The 22,273-nt window shown below is 32.5% G+C and overlaps 1 protein-coding gene across 7 annotated transcripts in view; it reads left to right on the forward strand.

The window, feature by feature from the left end:
- The window catches only part of HIVEP1 (HIVEP zinc finger 1), a 176,329-nt gene that overhangs the window by 96,779 nt on the left and 57,277 nt on the right, over nucleotides 1-22,273 (forward strand). For 6 of the 7 annotated variants that reach the window (XM_074271726.1, XM_074271762.1, XM_074271736.1 and 3 more), the window contains one exon: nucleotides 1,617-1,670. The exons of the other annotated variant lie outside the window; for it this stretch is intronic. In XM_074271726.1, the coding sequence (XP_074127827.1) occupies nucleotides 1,617-1,670 (54 nt within the window). The remainder of the gene's footprint in view (nucleotides 1-1,616; nucleotides 1,671-22,273) is intronic. 7 annotated transcript variants of the gene reach the window in all.

The following is a 22,273-nucleotide window of genomic DNA, read 5'->3' on the forward strand; positions in this document are numbered from 1 at the left end:
TGCTCATAGAACACAGCACCTTCTCTATGAGGGCATGCCATGCTGAGCAGTTATGTGCTAGTGTGTTTCCTAAGAGTCTGTGACATCCACAGAAACAAAAAAACTTCATCTTTTTGTTTGTAATTTTTATTTTTTTTTCTCTTTTTGTTTATTCACTTCTGGCTCTGTTTTATATAATACATAATTGAGAAAAATGACTATCTCTTTATTTTTATTATTGAACTGATTGGAAAAAGTAGATACTCATAAATTTATCACAAGAACTCAAATTCCTAAATTAAAAGAGACATGCCATACTGGGTAGATGTAAGGAATAGTTTTCCCCTCCCCCCTGCCCCTAGTTGAACTAGGACCAAAATGATTTCCAAGAAAAAGAATCTTGTTTTTCATGCTTCTGAAAAGTACTATAAATTTTATTTAAATAAATTATATTTTGAAAATCATTCTTAATATACTATTTGACAAAGGTATACCTTTCATGCTTATTTCTCATTTGATGAAAGAATGTAGAGATTGTAATGCTGTCTTTCTTTTTTTCTTTTTACTAAGATGCTTTGTTTTTCTCTTAACCTTTGCATATTGTTTCCCTACATAGTTAGCATTTTATAAATTAGGAAAGGTGAATTGTTTTGTCTCTTCTCCAAGATCAAAGATTGCAATAATGGCAGAACAAAGGATATAACTTTAATAACTTTTGTCTATTGATCTTTTTCCAAATAGTTATGATTCTTAAGCAAGATAATATTATAATACATACACTACTTTCTATTAAAAATTGATGATGTTATCCAAAATGGGTCATAAGACTTCATAGATAAATCCTTATTAAATGACTTTTAGTTCCATTTAAATTTAAATTACTTAAATTCTTCAGATCCTTTTAATTCCTTGGTGGTTGATTGTTATTATTTTGAATAGATCAATCATTCTCCCTGACTTTTTTTTTTTAAATGAAAAAAATAACCTGTGAATATGAGGTGATTGGTTTCCCTATTTTGCCTTTTCTTGATAATTGTACTTATTTATCTTTCTTATGCTTTTATTGAGTATTTCCAAGTCAAGTAATCTGCTTTCTTCTGTTTCATTGATTTAGTTTTCTTTTGTTGAATATTTATCTTTTTTTCATTGATGCCTATTTCATAAGTTGTTTGATATGGAGTTGTAGTATAGATCCATTTACCTTTGAATTATATTATTCAATTCCAGCTCTGATTTCCTATTATTCCTTTGCTCTTCTTTCATATTCAAAGGTTTTCCTCTTGATTACTTGCAAAATTTGTTGTTTCTGAATAGAATTATTCAATTTAACTGCTATGTATATCTTAGACTTTTTCATGTGGGGATATAGGTTTTTGGTAGTGGTCTATGAGTTCCCTCAATTTGTTGTCTTGTTTATATTCAGAAATTCTAGAAAGTTTTCTGCTATTGTTTCCTGTGCTTTAGTGATTAAAAAATGATTCTAAAATATGAAAAATTTTATCAATTGCAATTATTTAACAAAAATGTATTTTCCTAACAATTAGAGCATATAAACATAGCATTTATTTTTAATTATCAATGTTTATCTATTATCTACATTGGATTGATAAATATATCCTCATGTAATTTTTTTTTAGACAAAATTGAAGAAGCACAGAAAGAACTTAATGAGGCTGAAGATTCACAAAAAGGTGAGCACAGAAAAAATGATGAGTAGATTGCATAGCCATTTTTTAAAAGTTTGCCCCTGAAATTGAAAATGGACAGACCTTAAAATCAGTTAATGGTAACCAAAATTCAGGTTTATACTTCTTGGGAGGTTCACAGATTTGAAAATATAGCCATCTAATTTGAAAAATTAATTTTAGAAATCAGCTCTTATTTAATGATAACAGTCGACTTACAATCAGAACTGATGATGATCATTGAGAACAGGAACCAGCTCTTCTTTCACTTGTATTTATATCCCTAGTGCTTGCATTATATAAGACTGGGAGAAACAAATCTGTTTCATATATTATTAGTGTTCATAATTTGATCACATGATAGGCTGATTGTTTTGTTTATTAGGTCATACATTTCTGTGATGATGTTATTTATTCCACATTTTTTGCATCCCTTTTTAGTCTGCTCAGGCCTAACATAGCCTTTCTATTTATTGTCTTTTGGGTGTTGTTTTGCTTCTATAGTAGGTGCAACATTACCAAAAAAATCTTGGTGATGAATAGATGATTTGTTTGAGACGTTTGAGGCTATTCAAAAATGAATAGGCAATTCAGAGGCAAATTAAGAGTATTCTTCTGTTTCATTCTGCCTGGTTGATTATCTACCTGTAATGTTTGTACCATATATATATCTACTGTAATGTTTGTACCATATATATAGATGAATGGACTCTACACATTTCCACTCAACTTGTATTATAATTTAGATAACCAATGTTCAACTCTTAGTTTTTCCTTGCATTCATAATTAGGTTAAATTCTTCAAATTATTTTAGAGCTTATTTTGTAAGTCCTTGATATGCCATGAATGTGAGGTACTCTGAAAGCCCAGGCACATGAAGAACTTTTTCATCTTATAGAATATTTTTGCATTTGGACTCTATAACGTGTTCTCCATTATTCTTAATATATATTCTTCTTTTTCTTCTGGTTCTGTTCTCTTCACTTTGGGTCAAATCATATAAGTCTCAAGTTTTTCTGAAACTATTCCTTCAATCATTTCTTAGCATTCATAGACTGTCTTTTATTCAAACATTTCCCAATTGAGAAGCAGTACCTTAGTTTCTAGTTCTTTGCCACAAGAAAAAGAGCTGCTATAAAAGCTTTTATGCATTTGGGTTGTTCTTCTCTTTCATTGATCTAATATTCAATAGTGATAATATAGGGTCAAGGAGTATATATAATTTTGTAATGTACTTCCAAATTGATTTCCAGAATATCAGCCCAATTTTCTTGCTGTTTTCTATTGAATTTTATTTTTTAAAAAGTGTGAAATTAGTTCTTTTGTCATAAAATTATTTTTTAAATGAGTAATAGCAACTTTTTGTTTTCATTGTTCAGATGAGTCAGACACTGGGAGTTATTTTTTAACTAGGAGTTAATGTTTCATTTGTGTAGATTTAGTAGGTGGAGGAGGCAATATAAACAGTAAGGACATATATGTATATGCAGGTCTAAATTTGGGGAAGCACATTCTGGAAGGCTGTACATATCCATAGTTTTGCCAAACAAGATTAATCAAAGAGAGCAAATTAGAAGTGAAGTGGGAATTGTGGACAAGCAGAAGGCAGCAGTCAGGAAAGGAGTATCAAGAAGATGATTTAGATCTAATTCCTTTAAAGTGGCAGAAAGGACCAGATTAGGTTATAAATCCCGCTCTATTTTCTTCCACATTATTGTGTAGATCTCTGTAATATGTGGTTTAGCATATGCAATTAATTATATGGTTATCGTGTTATTTATTATACTGCTGTACTATTTTATAGTACATTGATGGATATAGTAGAAAAATTAGAGATTTTAAAAGTCAAATTTAGCTAAAGCAAATATCAGAAATACAGCATTGGAATATTTAAAGAAGAAAATGGGGATTTTATTTAGATTAATAAATAATTGAGTCTTTTGTTAAGTTCCAGTCTCTCCTTAGTAAGCTATAATTGCAATATTCATTCATTCATTCATTTATTTATTTTGGTGAGGCATTTGTGATAAAATGACTTACCTAGGATCACCCAGCTTACTGGCAAATGTCAGGTGTCTGAGGCTGGATTTGAACTTAGGTGCTTCTGACACGAAGTCCAATGCTCTCTATCAACAGCACCCACCTACCTGTTTCTAATTGTAATATTTATTTTGTAATTTTATTTTTAATATTTTGTAAAAAATTATTTATGATATTAAAACCACTTAATTTTCTAAAACTCTTCACCCTATATTATTCATGCTATAACATTTTGGTATAAATATCAGTACTTTTCTTGAGGAGGAAAGAGTAACCAGTCAGGCAGTCTCAATACCCAGGCCTAATACAGTACCTTCTACCAAACAAAGGACAGAGTTCGATCAGCCATGCTGACCCAGTACCCCTGCCCTACCTCTCCCCAAGTCACTCTACAAGAACATCAGCAGCAATAGACCAGAATTTTCCTACTTGAGACTCTCTGTGCAGTGGGTTCTAGCTGCATCACCTCTCCCTTCCAGCTAATAGGAATGATCAACGTACCTTACTCTCATCCAGCAAAAATACCACTTGGTGACTGTGTACTGTTATTTTTGATTGTTCTTAATATTCTTATAGTTAACAATGCCTATTTACTAAAGATCCATTGTGTTGCCACCTCTGTGTGTGGCTGAGGTAGAGTGAAGATGGTCATAGAATTTCAAGTGGGAGGTTGAGGGAATATCAACATTGGATGCTGAAACCTTTAGTATAAGGGCAGGATTTTTGGAGGGGAGGAAAACTTATCTTTCTGAAGTCTCTCTCAGTGACATCATGAGGGTCTAAAGATTAAATTATTAGCTCTATGCCAGTGATTCCCAAATCTATGTATCTAGCCCTTGAGTTTTGATCTTGTATCATCAATTGCCTTTCAGCCATTTTAAACTAGATATTCTGGGAATATCTCAAACTCAGCTTGTCTAATATTGGAAGTCTTTTTCTTCCTGTCTAAACTTACCCCCTTTTAAAAATATTCTTTATTTTTTTTTTAAAGCTTTTTAATTTTCAAAAGACATACATGGATAACTTTTTAACATTAACCCTTGTAAAACCTTGTGTTCCAGTTTTCCTCTCTCCTTCTGGTCCCCCTTCCCCTAGATAGAAAGTAGTCCAATATATGTTAAACATGGTAAAAATATATGGTAAATTCAATATATGCATTTATATTTATACATTATCTTGCTGTTCAAGGAAAATCAAACCAAAAAGAAAAAAAAAAAAAGGAGAAAATACAATGCAAGCAAACAACAAAAAGTGAAAATGCTATTTTGTGATCCACATAGTTGTTGCCATATACAATGATGTCCTAGTTCTGCTCATTTCACTTAGTATCAATTCGTGTAAGTCTTTCCAAGAAAGACTTTCTTTCTGAAATTATTCTGCTAATCGTTTCTTATAGAACAATAATATTCCATAACATGCATATGCCACAACTTATTCAGCCATTCACCAACTGATGAACATCCACTCATTTTCCAGGTTCTTGCCACTACAAAAGGGCTGCCACACACATTTTTGCACATGTGGGTCCCTTTCTCTCCTTTAAGATGGCTGGACCAAAGGGCATGCACAGTTTAATAGCCATTTGGGCACAGTTCCAAATTGCTCTCCAAAATGGTTGGATCACTTTACAACTCCACCAACAATCTGTTAGTGTCCCAGTTTTCCCACATCCCCTCCAACATTCAGCATTATCTTTTCCTGTCATCTTAGCCAATTGGAGAGGTATGTAGTGATACCTGAGTTGTCTTAATTTGTATTTCTATGATCAATAATGATTTAGAGTATCTTTTCATATGACTAGAAATGGTTTTAATTTCTTCATCTGAAAATTGTTCATATCCTTTGAGCATTTATCATTTGGAGAATGGCTTGAATTCTTATAAATTTGAGTCAATTCTCTATAATTTTAGAAATGAGGTCTTTATCAGAACCTAAGAATGTAAAAATGTTTTCCTGGTTTATTGCTTCCCTTTTAATCTTGTCTCCATTAGTTTGTATAAAAACCTTTTAATTTAATATTAAAATTATCCATTTTTTGTTCAGTAATGATTTCTAGTTCTTTGTGGGCCACAAATTCCTTCCTCCACAGATCTGAGAGTTAAATTATAAGTTTATTCTTCTAATTTGCTCATAATATCATTCTTTATGTCTAAACCATGAACCCATTTTGATTTTATCTTAGTATAGGGTGTTAGGTGTGGGTCTATGCCTGGTTTCTGCTATACGAGTTTCCAATTTTCCCAGAAGTTTTTTGTCAAATAGTTTTTATCTCAAAAGCTGTGTTTTTGTGTTTGTCAAGCACTAGATTGAGATACTCATTGACCATTTTGTCTTATGAACCTAAGCTGTTTCACTGATCAACTACAATATTTCTTAGCCAGTACCAAATGGTTTGATGACCACTACTTTGTAATATAGTTTTAGATCAGGCAAAGCTAATCCACCTTCATTTGCATTTTTTCATTAATTCCTATGAAATCCTTGACCTTTTATTCTTCTAGGTGAACTTTGTTGTTATTTTTTTCTAGATCTGTAAAATAATTTCTGGGGAGTTTGGTATGACACTGAATAAGTAGATTAATTTAGGTAGTATTGTCATTTTCATTATATTAGCTGAGCCTACCCATGAGCATTTGATATTATTGCAAGAGATTAGATCTGACTTCATTTGTGGGGAAAGTGTTGTATAATTGTGTTCATATAGTTACTGACTTTGCCTTGACAGGTAGACTCCCAAATGTTTTATATTATTTACAGTTACTATAAATGGAATTTTTCTTTGTATCTCTTGCTGCTGGACTTTGTTGGTAACATATATATAAATGCTGATGATCTATGTGGATTTATTTTGTATCCTATAACTTTGTTAAAGTTGTAAGTTATTTTTAGTAGTTTTTTAGTTGATTCTCTAGGGTTCTCTAAGTATACCATTATATGATCTGTAGAGAGTGATAATTTTATTTCCTCAGGACCTACTCTAATTTCTTTAACTTCTTTTTCTTCACTTATTGTCAAAACTAACATTTCTTTTTTTTTTTTTTCTTTTTTTGCTGAGGCAATTGGGGTTAAGTGACTTGTCAGGGTCACACAGGAAATGTTAATGTCTGAGACTAGATTTGAACTCAGGTCCTGTGAACTTCAGAGATGGTGCTCTACCCACTGCGCCACCTCGCTGCCCCTCAAAACTAACATTTCTAATACAATATTGAATAGTAATTGTGATAGTGGGTAGCCTTGTTTTCACCCTTGATCTTGTTGGGAATGGTTCTAGTTTGTCCCTATTATACGCAATGCTTGCTGATGGTTTTAAATAGATGGTGCTGATCATTTTAAGGAAAAGTCCATTTATTCTTGTACCCTCTAGTGTTTTTAATAGGAATGGGTGTTGCATTTTATCAAATGCTTTTTATGCATCTATTGAGATAATCATATCATTTTTGATAGTTTGGCTATTGATACAGTCAATTATGCTATTAGTTTTCCTAATATTGAACCAGCCTTGCATTCCTGCTATAAATCCTACTTGGTCATAATGTATTATCCTAGAGATGACTTTCTGTAATCTCTTTGCTAATATTTTATTTTAAGAATTTTGCATCAATATTTATTAGGAAAATTGGTTTCTAGTTTTATATCTCTGTTTTCACTTTACCTGGTTTAGATATCAGCACCATATCTGTTTCATAAAAGGAATTTGGTAGGATTGCTTCCCTTTTTTTTCACAAAGAATGTGTATAGTATTGGAATTAATTGTTGTTCAGATGTTTGGTAGAATTCCTATGTAAATCCATCTGGCCTAGGAGATTTTTTTCTTAGTTTAGTAATAGCTTGTTCTATTCCTTTTTCTAAAAATTAGTCTATTTAAGTGATTTATTTCCTCTTCTGTTAATCTGGGCAATCTTTATTTTTGTAATTATTCTTGCATTTCCCTTAGATTATCATATTTAATGACATATCGTTGGACAAATTAACTCTTAATTATTGCTCTAATTTCCTCTTTATTGGTAGAAAGTTCTCCCTTTTCATTTTTGAGACTAACAGTTTTTCTTCTTTCCTTTTTCTAATCAAATTAACTAAAAGTGTATCTATTTTTTTCATAAAACCAACTTTTAGTTTTATTTATTCAATAGTTTTTTTTTTAATTTTGTTAATTTCTCCTTTTATTTTCAGAATTTCAAATTTGGTTTTTAATTGGGAGTTTTTAATTTGTTCTTTTTCCAATTTTTTTTAGTTGCAAGCCCAATTCATTGATCTTCTCTTTCTCTATTTTATGCAAATAAGCATCTAGAGATATAAAATTTCCTCTAATAACTGCTTTGGCTGCATCCCACAAATTTGGTATGTTGTCCCATTGTTTTCATTCTTTTGGATGAAATTACTGATTGTGTCTATGATTTGTTGTTTCACCCATTCAGTCTTTAGGATTAAATTATTTAGATTCCAATTAATTTTTGGTCTCTTTTTTCCCCTGGCCTTTTGTTACATATAATTTTTATTGCATCATATCCTGAGAAAAATGCATTTACTATTTCTGCCTTTCTGCATTTGATTTTGAGGGTTTTATGGCCTAATGCATGGCCAGTTTGTATAGGTTCCATGTATTGCTGAGAAAAAGGTATATTCCTTTCTGTCTTCATTCAATTTTCTCTAAAGGTCTATCATCCCTAATTTTTCTAGGATTTTATTTACCTCCTTAACTTCTTTTTTAAAATTTATTTTGTGGTTCAATTTGTCTACTTCTAAGAAAGCAAGGTTGAGATCCCTCATTAGTATAGTTTTGCTGTCTGATTCTTCTTGCATCTCTCTTTACTTATCCTCTAGGAATTGGACGTGTACTACTTGGTACATATGCATTTAGTATTGATATTACTTCATTATCTATGGTATCTTTAAGTAGGATGTAGTTTTCTTCATTATCTCTTTTAATTAGATCTAGTTTTGCTTTTGCTAGCTCTGAGATCAGGATTGCTACTCCTGCTTTTCTTAACCTCAGCTGTAGCATAATCGATTCTGCTCCAGCCTTTTACCTTTATTCTAAATGTATCAGTATAATATTCTCTCTAAAATGTAATATTCTCTGTTAAGGTTTTCTTGGGGGTCTCTGAAGGCAGCCTTCATTTCAGTTCAGTAATCACCACAAATGCAGCCAGGGGTTAAAGTTCAGATCCTTTATTGTCTCTTTCCAAGTCTTGTCTCCTTTCCTGTGGCCCAGTTAGCTTTCTTATAGTCCAGATCCTTTATTAACTCCTTCCTGGTGATGGGCAACTTTCTGGAGCGCCTTTCAGTCTGGCCTTGGTTTGGAGAGCTTGAGCTCCCTCTTGCCTTCCCTGGCTTCTGAATCTTCCCGACTGAATCCTGGCTGAGGCTCCTAGCTTATATGCCTCACACTGAGTACAAACTAATCATTTTATCACTAGGAAACCTTTATTTGTTGTAGGATTAAATCATTGCTATACTAGATTTAACCATTGTCTCCACTTAGTACCTTGTTTCAAGTTCTGGCCCATAACATATCAGTCTACTTTAAATGAGTTTCTTGTAAACAACAAATTGTAGGATTCTGGCTTTTAATACATTCTCCTGATTTGGAACTATGTTCAAAAAGTTATCAACCTGTGCATACCCTTTGATCCAGCAGTGTTACTACTGGGCTTATATCCCAAGGAAATAATAAAGAGGGGAAAGGGACCTGTATGTGCAAAAGTGTTTGTGGCAGCCCTCTTTGTAATGGCCAGAAACTGGAAACTGAGCGGATGCCCATCAATTGGAGAATGGCTGAATAAATTGTGGTAAATGAATATTATGGAATATTATTTTTCGGTAAGAAATGACCAACAGGATGATTTCAGAAAGGCCTGGAGAGACTTGCATGAACTGAGGCTGAGTGAAATGAGCAGGACCAGGAGATCATTATATACTTCAACAATAGTACTATTTGATGATCAATTCTGATGAATGTGACCATCTTCAACAATGAGATAAACCAAATCAATTCCAATAGAGCAGTAATGAACTGAACCAGTTATAATACCCAGGGAAAGAACTCTGGGAGATGACTATGAACAACTACATACATTTGTCCGCCTGCACTTTTGATTTCCTTCAGAGGCTAATTGTACAGTATTTCAAAGTCCGATTCTTTTTGTACAGTAAAATAACTATTTGGACATGTATCCAGATATTGTATTTAATTTATACTTTAACATATGTAACATGTATTGGTCAACCTGCCATCTGGGGGAGATGGGTGGGAGGAAAGAAGGGAAAAATTGGAACAAAAGGCTTGGCAATTTCAGTGCTGTAAAATTACCCCTGCATATATCTTGTAAATAAAAAGCTATAAAAATAAAAGAAAAAATTTCAATACATTCTATCTGTTTCCATTTTATGAGGGAGTTCATCCCATTCACATTCACAGGTAAAATTACTGTCTCTGTATTTCCTGATATCTTGTTTACCCCCTATTATATTTTTCACTTCCTTTTCCCCCTTTCCCTCCTCCTCAGTATTTTGTCACTGATCATTCTCTCCCTTAAACATCCCTCTTTTGCAGTCCCTCCCTTTTTTTATATCTTTCCCTTTCTACTTCTCTTTTCCCTTCTATTAGCCTGCCCCCTTCTTTTTCCTCTTCCCCTTCTACTTCCCTTTAAGGTGACACAAGCTTTTTTGTTAAGCTAAATGTGTCTTATATTCTCTCTGAGTCAAATCTGATCAAAATAAGATACACACAATGCTCATCCCCCTCCCCTCTTTCCCTCAGTTGCAATAGGTCTTTTTTGCCTCCTAATGATATGTAATTTACCTCATTTTAACTCCTTTTTCCTCCTCTTCCAGTAGAATCACCGTTTCTCCTCTAATTTCTTTTTTAAATCATCATAGAAAAATCAAATTATACCTATACCCTCTAAGTATACCCATAACAGAGATACAGATCTCAGGATTTAAACATAGCATCTTCCCATATAGGGATATAAGCTTTTTAACTTTTAAAAGAAAGTTATTTTTTGTTTCCTTTTTTACCTTTGTATGCTTCTCTTGAAGTTCTTTATTTGAAGATCAAATTTTCTATCCAGCTCTGGTTTTTTCATCAGAAATAGATGAAATTTATCTGTTTTATTGAGTCCATCTTTTTCACTGAAAGATGATACTCAGTTTTACTGAGGCCACAATCCAAGTTCCTTTGCCTTTTAGAATATCAAATTCTATGCCTTTCAATCTTTTAAAATGGAATCTGTTAGGTCCTGGGTATTCCTGATTGTGGCTCTTTGATATTTGAATTGTTTCCTCCTGGCTGTTTGCAATATTTTCTCCTTGATTTGATAATTCTGAAACTTAGCTATGATGTTCCTTGGAGTTTTCATCTTGGGGTCTCTTTTAGGAGATGATTAGTGAATTCTTTCAATGGGCTATTTTACCCTCTAGTTCTAGGATATCCAGACAGTTTTTCTTGATGATTTCCATAAAGATGATGTCTAGGCCTTCTTGTTTCATCATGATTTTCAGTCCAGTAATTCTTAAGATTGTCTCTCCTAGATATATTTTCCAGATTGGTTGATTTTTCCAATGAAGTATTTTACATTTTCTCCTATTTTTTTCTTTCTTTCTTTCTTTCTTTCTTTCTTTCTTTCTTTCTTTCTTTCTTTCTTTCTTTCTTTCTTTCTTTCTTTCTTTCTTTCTTTTTTTTGTTTGTTTGTTTTGTTTTGTTTTGTTTGACAGATTCTTGAAGTTTCATTGATTCATTCACTCCCATTTGCTCAATTCTAGTTTTTAATGAACTATTTTCTTCAGTCACTCAGCTTTTTTATTTCCTTTTGCATTTGGCCAATTGAACTTTTATATGAAGTGTTGTGTTTGTTTCATTTTTTTTTTTAATGTTTCACAGATTTTGTTTTTCAATCAATTGGTTTCTTTTTCATATCTATTTTGTAAGCAGTTATATGCTTTTTCCATTTCATCAACTTTATTTTTTAAAGGAGTTTTCTTCAGCTAATCTCTGGTTTTTCTTTTCCATACCTTCTTTCAAAGATGTCTTTTCCTTTCCCTATTTTTCTTCTAATTCTCTTTTAATATCCTTTTTATCCTTTTTGAATACTTCTAAGAGAGCCTTGTGAAATGGAGACCAACTCATATCACCCTTTGGGGTGTTGATTTACCTTTAGGATTCTCAGGGTATGAGGTCTGTTCTTTCTCCATAAAAGCTGTCTATGATCAGAGTTCACTTTGCTTTTTTTGCTCATTTAAAAAAAAAAAAGGTTGAGGTATGCTCTTAAGACAAAGGGGCCAGCACTTTAGTTTGCCCTGGGGCCTTTCTCCTGACTGACTTATTGGAACTGAATAGGTGTGGCCACATCCTGCATTCTTCTGGGGCTCAGTGGCTCACAATTTGCCCCTTTGGGGGGGGTGCTTTTGGGTGTCTTGCAGCAAATCTGCTAATCACCAGCTTGCAGCCAGGACAGAGTAGTAGCTTAAGAGGCTCACAGAAGATTCCCACTTTGACCATTGTGGTCTGGGTGTGGCAGCCTCTCCCCCTGCCTGATTGAGACACAACTTTCCTGAAGTTCTTCCACAGTACCTTCTTCTGGAAATTTGTTGTACTCCAAATATGTGTGGGTTCTATCACTCCAAAACCAGTTTAGAGGCTTAATCTGATAATTTTAGGAAAGTTTGGAGGTCACCCAGACATTTGTGTGCATTCCGCCATCTTGTCTCTGTCTCCTCCCCATGTTTTATTTTTGAACCTTCCAATTTCTGTTGAAGGTACCATCATTCTTCCAGGTTCCTAACTTTATAAACTCAGTGAGCTCATCACTTTCTTTTAATCTACATATCCAGTCATTTGTCAAATTTTCACACTTCCCCTGAGTTTTATTTTTCTCAGTTTTTTGACAATGGCATTAGCAATCTTTAATATTAATTTTACAGTCAAGTTTTGATTCTTTTTAATTAGTCTTATATACCCAGTCTATTATTAGGTCCTATCAATTCTTCCTGCAAATTTTTTTTTGTCTTTTCATATTTCATTCTAGTCTTAGATTTCATTCCTTCTATCCATTACAATTTTAGCAGCCTTCTAACGGTTTTTTCCTCCTTGTTAGTTTTTTTTGCCTTTCTCCCATTCATCTTTCAAATATAGCTATATAATTTTTCTAGTTTAGCATTCTCATCAGATCACTACTATACTACAAACAAAATCTTTAAGGGTTTCTTATTGAGAACTCTGAATAAATATAAACATTTTATCCTAATATGTCTTCATTGTCTGCTTCTAGACTGTTTCCAAATTTATTGAACAAATCTTCTTCATGTATTTCATTTTCTGGTCAAATCGAACTATTCATTCTCTTGTAACATATCTTCCTTCATGACGTCCTATTCCATCTCTATTGCTCTGTACATAACGTCTCCCATGACTGGAATGGGTCTGTTTCCTGTCATCTCTGCTATTTGAAAGCACCTTCTAATTTTCCCTTCTAACATTTCCCAGAGTATTTTGGACTTGAATCAAAGTTATTTGGACAAATGTCTTAAGTTTGTTAATTCCAGTTTCAATTGATAGGATCAGAATTAGGTTTTAATGTATTTGTGGATTGAAAGCAGTGTAACTAACTATAGGTAGAATTGGGAGAGGACCAGATGTGCCTTTTTTTTTTTTTTTTTTTTTTTTTTTTTTTTTTTTTTTTTTTTTTAGGAAACAAACTCTTTGGTCTTAAATATTATTAGTTCATTGTTTAAATGGATATGTTTTGAAAAGTCCTAAAATTAAGGTGCGACTAATAATAGATAGTACTGTGGATTTATAATCTGAGGGTGACAAAGAGACAATTTAATGTTACTTAAATATCTTTTATGACTTTAAAAGATGTGCTGTCAAGTTTAGAATTTTTGTAAGCTAAGAAATACCAGCAATCCAAAAATCATTGTTTCCACTTCATCTCTGTGAAGCAAAATTTTACAGATGAGGAAGTGATAGTTGATTTAAATAATTCTTGCATTGTTTTACTTTGGAAAATATTATTTGTACAGATGAATCTTTAGCCATTCCACAATCAGTTTTTTCCTTTTAAAATATTTGATTTTATTTCTTTTATTTTCCTTTTCTTTTCTTATACATCTCCTTTTCAGTTCCTATGGTGATGCTTCCTCATCCAACATAAGCTATTTTTAGCTGAACATAATTGAAGTTGGTATTATTTCTTTTGGACTAGAGACAAACAGAAATGCTCAATATTTGTTAAATTTTAATGATTCTTGGAGCTAATAATAATGAAGTCTATATAGAATGAGATAGCAAGAAACAATTGTTTTTATTTTATTATTTTAAAATTATTTTATTATATTCATGTCCCTAGGTTTATTAAAAAAGAGAGTGGGTGTTATAATAATATCTGAGATGGATACCTCTGACAGTTTAAAACAAAGATAGAAAGTTTTATTTTATCAGTTTTATATTGGATTTATGAATGAATGACAAGAAAGAAAAATCAAATAAATTTATTGAACCTTTTCTATTTTTCACATCATTGTTCTCTTCAGTATCAATCAGCTATATGATTATGAATAAGGAGAGTCCATTGTTCAAGATTTATATCAATTTTCCTCCTCATATCAATGTTAGCAGGAAAATAAAACCAATATGACTAGCTATCTATAAGGTGCCTAAAAGTTTGATGCCCTTTCACATGATTCACAGAAGAAAGAAGTTAGTAGGTAAATAGATTTTACAAGATGAAGTTGAACTTGGGAGAAGTTGAGAATGTGTATTTTTAAGTTCCCATGAAGGTGGAACAACTGAATGGATTGGAGAGAAGTAGTGAAAAAATAAGAAGGGAAAGAATAAATTGAAACAATAAATAAAACATTAATTAAGTTTGATATTACCAAATTTTGATAGTTATTACTATTTTTGAATTCTAAGAGGATTTTGGTGAGATTTGTATCATAAACACAAGATTTTGAATACCTCCCAAAAGATCAGTTGTGACACTGTCAATATTTGCCTATCTTTGGGAGAATGATTTATGTAAATATTAAGGTCATCATTGGAGAAAATATAAGTAGACTTTTACATGAAATTTTTGATGGAAAATTTACCATGAAATTGTTTAAAGTATATTAAAGAATGTGCAGAGAAATAATCAGTAGAGTAGAAATATATGTAAATGTCTTTTATCAGAATTGAGTCAAAGAACAAAGAAATTTTCCTATAGTTATTTTTTAAAATACTTTAAAAAATAAATATCTTTCCTTTTTCTGTTATATATTTTAAGTTTTTTATTTTCAAAATATGTGCAGTATTTCAACTTGCAAAATCTTGTATTCCAAATTTTTCTCCTTTCCTTCCCTCCTCCCTGTAAGACTGTAAGTAATCCAATATATGTTAAAAATGCACAATGCTTCTACACATATTTCCAAAAACAAATGAGAAACAAAACAGAAAACAAGCAAACGCAACAAAAGGTGAAAATACTATGTAGTTATCCACATTCATTTCCCAGAGTCCTCTTTCTGGATGCAGATGACTCTCTCCATCACAAGTCTATTGGAACTGGCCTGATTCACCCCGCTGTTGAAAAGAACCACATCCATCAGAATTCATCATTTATATAATCTTGTTATTGCCATCTATAATGTTCTCTTGATTTTACAGTTCATGTAAGTCTCTCCAGGTCTTTCTAAAATCATCCTACTGATCCTTTCTTATAGAACCACAATATTCCATAACATCCATATACTATAACTTATTCAGTTATTCCCCAACTAATGGGCATCCACTCAGTTTCCAGTTCCTTGACACTTCAAAAAGGGCTGCCAGAAACATTTTTGCACATGTGAATCCTCCTTTTTTTTTTTTTTTTTTAAATGATCTCTATGGGATACAGGTTCAGTAGAGACATGACTGGATCAAAGGGTATGCACAGTTTGATAACTCTTTGGGAATAGTTCCAAATTGTATTCCAGGATGGTTAGATGAGTTAACAATTTTATTAACAATGTATCAGTGTCCCAGTTTTTCCACAACCCCACCAACATTTATCATTATCTTTTCCTGTCATCCTTAGCCAATCTGTGAGGTATGTAATGGTATCTCAGAGTTGTCTTCATTTGCATTTCTTTGATCAATCATGAATTAGAGCATTTTTAAATGACTAGAAATAGCTTTTATTTCTTCATCTGAAAATTGTGTATTCATATGCTTTGACCATTTATTAATTGGAAAATAGCTTGTATTTCTATAAATTTGAGTCAATTCTCTAAGTATTTTAGAAATTAGACTTTTGTCAGAACCTTGGATATAAAGATTTTTATCCAGTTTTCTGTGCCCTTCTAATCCTGTCTGCATTCATTTTTGTTTGTCCAAAATTTTTAAAATTTAATTTAATCAAAATTATCCATTTTGCATTTTGTAATGTGCTAGTTGTTCTTTGGCTATAAATTCCTTCCTTCTCCTCTGAGAGGTAGACTATCCTTTGTTCTCCTAATTTGCTTATAGTATCACTCTTTATGTCTTAATCATGAACCCATTAAAATCTTATCTTGGTATAGGGTGTCAGATGATAGTTAATGCCTAGTTTCTGCCTTAGTAAAACAAAATTGGCAGTAGTTCTGATTTTTTTCAGTAATTTTTATCAAATAGTGAGTTCATATCCCAGAATCTGGGGTCTTTGGGTTTATCAAACACTAGATTACTATAGTCATTAACTATTGTGTCTTGTGAACCTAACCTATCAAGGTCTGGGCTAGCTCCTCTGAATCCTTGTAATCCTAACACTAACCTGTTCCACTGATTAACTATTCTATTTCTTTAGCCATTACCAAATGGTTTTCATGATTGCTGTTTTGTAATATAGTTTTAGGTCTGATATAGCTAAGCTACCTTTATTTGCATCTTTTTTTATTATTAATTCCATTGAAATTCTTGATCTTTTGTTCCACCAGATGAACTTTGTTATTATTTTTTCTAGTTCTTTAAAGTAATTTCTTGGCAGTTTAGTATGCTACTGGATAAGTATACTAATTTAGCTAGAATTGATGTTTTTATTATAATAGCTCAGTCTACCCTTCAATTGTTTAGATCTGACTTTGTGTGGAAAGTGTTTTGTAATTGTGTTCATATAATTCCTGACTTTGTCTTGGTGGGTAGACTCTCCAACTAATTATTTTAAATGGAGTTTTTCTTTTTATCTCTTACTGTTGGACTTTGTTGATAACATATAGAAATACTGATGATTTATGTGGATCTATTTTGATCCTGCAACTTTGCTAAAGTTGTTATTGTTTCTAGTAGTTTTTTAGTTGATTCCCTAAGTATATCATCATATCATCTACAGAGAGCCATAATTTTGTTTCCTCATTACCTACTCTAATTCTTTTTATTTCTTTTTCTTCTCTTACTGCTAAAGCTAACATTTTAAAAACAATATTGAATAGTAATGGTGATAGTGGACAATCTTGTTTCATCCCTGATCTTTTTGGGAATGGTTCTAATTTATTCCCATTACATATAATGCTTGCTGATGATTTTAGATAGATGCTATTCATCATTTTAAGGAAAACTATTTATTCCTATGTTCTCTGGTATTTTTAATAAAAATGGGTGTTGGATTTTATCAAATGCTTTTTTCTGCATCTGTTGAGACAATCATCTGACTTCTGTTAGTTTGGTTATTGGTGTAGTCAATTATATTAATAGTTTTCCTAATATTAAACCAGCCCTGCATTCCTGGTATAAATCATACTTAGTTGTGGTATATCATCCTGATAATAACTTTCTGTAATCTCTTTGTTAATATTTTATTTGATTTTTGCATCAATATCCATTAGGGAAATTTCATTGAATATCTATCTTTTTTCCCAAAAGATAATGCTTAATTTTGCTGGGTAGCAATTCTTGGATGCAGCCCAATGTCCTTTGTTCTCAGAAATATTGTATTCCAGGACTTTTGATACTTTAAACTGGAAGCTACTAGAGCCTTAATAATCCAGATTATGGCTCCTTGATATTTGAATTGTTTCTCTCTGGCTGCTATATAATTTTTCTAGTTTAGCATTCTCATCAGATCACTACTATCCTACAAAAAATCTTTAAGGGTTTCTTATTGAGAACTCTGAATAAATATAAACATTTTATCCTAGTATGTCTTCATTGTCTGCTTCTAGACTGTTTCCAAATTTATTGAACAAATCTTCTTCATTTAGCTCAGACAGAAATTCCTGAAATTGTCTGTGATTTATTGCATTAGCTCTAATGAAGTTAACACAAGATACCACAATTGATTTACTACACAGCATTTGTTGGTGGATGAGGCAGTGTATGGCTATTGGATAAGAATGGTTATGTTTGTCCATCTCTTGGTTAATGTGAGCAATTACTCTTTTCTTAGAACACACCATGCTAAGGGCACCATCAGTTGTCACACTGGCTAGTTTAGCCCAGACCAGCTCCAAACCATTCATAGTTTGGCAAACCTTTTCATAGATATCCTCTCCTGTAGTTGTTCCTTTGATGCTTTGCAGTGCAGCATGTTCTTCTATGACTTCAAAATAATCATTCGTCCCATGAATAAAAATTAGAAGTTATGCAGAATCATGAACATCATTGCTTTTGTCAAGTGCCAAGAAAAATATGAAATTTGTTTTGTGGAGTTTTACAAATACTGATGCAGATTGTCTCCCATTTCTTCAATCCTCCATGTAATTGTAGGTCCTGAAAGACTCACTGTATTAAATAAATCGGCCTTCTCTGAACACATCTCTTTGGCAACAGAAAGAAGGCATTTTTAAACAAATTCTCCCTCCATGAATGGTCTGCCAATACGTGCTATTAGCTTGGCAACTTGAAAACTTGGCTCGCAGTGATGAAATATTTAGCTGCTTCTGCCGAGTTGTTGATGCATTTTTCAGTTTTAATATTTTATCTTTTCTCTCTTCTCCAACCAAACAATCATATTTATCTTTATGTTGAGTTTCATAGTGTCAACACAAACTATATTCTTTGAACACAGATACTATGTTCTGGCATATCAGACATACAGCTCTTTCCTTGTACTGCATGAAAAAGTAACCATAAGTCCACTGTTCTTTAAATATCCTGTATTCCAAGTCAATTTTTCTTTTTCTTGATATCATTATTTCTAAGGGATTCCAATTCTCATGATCCAGTGCTGCATGATCATACGTGCTGCACTTGTAATTTATCATAATCCCAGGTCCAGTTGGCAATTAGTCTCAGGTGCTTCATTATCCAAGTGGCTCCATTTTTACTTGGTTTCTTGCTACAAGCATTCCATACATCTCTTGTCTACTCTTCTAGTTATTCCTAATACTTTATTCTGACCCCTCCTTTTTTATTTATAATTTCCACAATATCTCTCCTTTCCCATTTTTCCCCCTGTTGATTTCCCTCTTTTTTTTTTTTTTTTTTTTTTTTTTTTTTGGTGTTGGTCTAAGCAAACTTGGGACTTACTAGCAATGAGAAAAGTTTTCTGGGTTTTTTTTAGTCAAAACTAGATCAGATACTTTTGAGTAATATTTAATTTTTGTCTCATAGTCTTTTCTTAACATTATCTGTTGATACCTGTGGCCATGGATCTCCTTCTCTTTACCTTTGATATTGATTAATTAGAAATTCTAGACATCTCGAATTTCCCTAAAAATGAAGATCAGATGACATAATTTTCCTGATTCTCTTCCTCGTTAAGACTCTCTTCTACCTCAAATTTCCTTACATTAATATAACTGAATATATGTGTGTTCTCTCCAGTGAAATGGTAACTTTGTAAAAAGAGGTCTTCCTTTTTTTTCCACATCCTTAGCTCATAGCAAATACCTAACAAATGAGTAAATTAAGTAAATCATGCTATTTAGCATCATTCAAACATTAAACATTTATTAAGCATCTCCTATATACCAGGCATTTTGTTAAGCAATGAGAATTCAAAAAAGGTAAGAGATAGTCCATGCTCTCAATAACAAATAAATATGTACAAAGAAGCTCTATACAGGATAAACAGAAAGGGAAAAAAAAATGGAAAGAGATAACACTAGATTAAGAACATGTTCTTTAGTCCAAAAATAAAATGTTTGTAACCCTTAGTTTGTGGGTTGTGAACAAAAGTATTGTTGAAATGGCTATTGCTATACTGTCAGTTTGAATCTGGAACCACTTGATAAACTAGACTTTGCTGGAGCAGGTGAATAGGGAGGGGACAAAAAACTAGAAGTTATAATAAAAGCTATAAAGTTAAGGTATTGGGGAGATGATGTAATGATTTAGAATTATGGATGTAGAAAGGTGTTAACTTTTATAGTTTAAGATCTTAGTTTAAGATCTTAGAGGAAAATGAAGTGCATGGTCTTTCTGGGAGGTGCTTAAAGAGAAGCTTGAAAGTGAAGGTCCTTGGACTTGAGACTGTGAGATTATACTTTCTTTAGAACATTAAAATCATTTAGATTAATGCTAAGGAGTAGGAATAGAGTAGAAGACTGGAGAAAAAAGATTCTCTAGAAGATATTCAGATAATTAATAATCTTCCTTTACTACAATAACTTGTTTCCATTCCAGGTTAATGGCTTGCTTCCCCAAACTCATCTAATTTGTTCTTTTTCTCCAAATGATATTCTCTTTTCATTTTCTTCCTCTATTGATCCTCCATATGCTTCCCCGTATTTTCTGTTAGGTTCCTAGGGTTTCAATTCACATGAATATACATACCTTGTTCATATACAGTGATATGCTCCACATTCCTTTTATATAGTCTCTCTCTTTTTCATTTCTTAACTAGTTTCACTGCTTTAGGACTTCTTTGACTTAACCAATATACACCAAGAGAGCCCTGCAAGAGCCTTTCAGCCATGATATTCTACCTTATCATTACTTTCTAGACCTTATTTTCACTTGATTGTACGATTTTGTCATTTCTCTAACTTTTTTTCCTGTTACCATGTTGGGTCTCTTCCTGAACACCCCCATCCCCCACTTTTCAGCTATCTTCCCCCATTAAACTGTAAATCCCTTGAGGACAGGGACAGTCTTTTTGACTTTGTGTATCTACCATTTAGTATAATGTGCATACATATAGTATGTGCTTAATAAACATTTATTGACTTTTAAAAATGATATTTATCCAAAGCCATGTTCTAGTCATGACTTCCATACCACTAAGTTTCAGAAATCTAAGTCAAGTCAAATTTTCCTTCTTGCCTTGCGTTTATTTTCCAAACTTTTAAAAAAATTTGTATAGCTGAGGAAGTGCTCCTTTTTCTTGGTAATTTCTTCTCTGAATTATTGGCCCCATGTTTTCCTATTCTTATTTTCTACTCTCCATGATTCCAGGATTGACAGATAGATTATGTGGGAAAGTCTGCCCTTTCCTTTAATTTTCAATTAAAGCCCCCTTGGATCGTGTTCACAAGACATCAGGAATGTAAGTCTTTTTCAGCATTTTTAATATGAATTCCTTCTCTGATCAAGACTCATTATTTCTAAATTTTAAACAATACTATAGAAATACAAAACCTATCAGATGCTATTATTTTACCTATTGTTCATTTCCCAAATCATCTTCTTTCTGACTCCCCTACATTAAAGCAACAGTAGTGATGAAGTCTCTATGAAAAATCTTCAGTTTTTGCCTAAGCCCATATATCCTTGGTAAAATTTTCTGTGTTCTTGGGGGCATCATTTGTCCCCAAATAAATCATCAGACATTAGTAGTGGTTATTAAGTATAATTTGTTTTGGGAGAGTCTCTGCCATAGCCCCTTGAAGATATCATATCTGCAGAAAGAATGCTGGATCTGAGTCAGAAACATATGAGTTTGAATCCCATCTCAAATCCTTAATTAGTTTTGTGTTCATGGGCAAATTATTTTATATCTCTGATCCTCAGTCATCTGCTTTGTAAAATGGGGATTTTAATGTCTGGGCTAGCTGTCTGGAGATCCTTCAGAAGGACCTTGGTCTCAGCAGGATAGACATCATGAGAATGGACAAGAATAGAGTCCAAAGTCTTTATTGTCTCTTACACAGTCTGTGTCTATCATAGTCTGACCCAGTCTCCTCCAGCAATCTGCCAGTCTGCCAGTCTCAACCAGTCTCCCCCAGTCTGATTTTGTCCCCAGTTTAAATATCCTATTATAATTACATCATTACAGCATACTGAATATAAGCCAATCTAGAGTGATTATATCATTATACTATACTAGATATATGTGAACTAGAGAATCAATATCTCATCAATTCCATTGAGTTAACACCTTGTTTCAAGTATACACCTTGTTTCAAGTATACTTCTTTCAAGTATATTTGTCCAAAGTTCGGCCCTCTACAGGAGATAATAATGAAGATAGAAGCTTAACCTTACAAGGCAGTTGTAAGACTTAATGAGATAGTGCATAGGCATTTTATCCCCTAACAAAGACAGAAGGATTAATATTATGAATTAAATTAGCATTTTAAAATTACTGACTTTGCAAAAAAAATGGATTCACAGTGAATTATTTAGTAGTTATTCTGAACTGATTGGTTAATAGGCTTAAGAATGAATTCAGAATACTTTGCTGACTTAAAG

This window comes from Sminthopsis crassicaudata, chromosome 1 (genome assembly GCF_048593235.1).
Source record: "Sminthopsis crassicaudata isolate SCR6 chromosome 1, ASM4859323v1, whole genome shotgun sequence".
Classification (NCBI taxonomy): domain Eukaryota; kingdom Metazoa; phylum Chordata; class Mammalia; order Dasyuromorphia; family Dasyuridae; genus Sminthopsis; species Sminthopsis crassicaudata.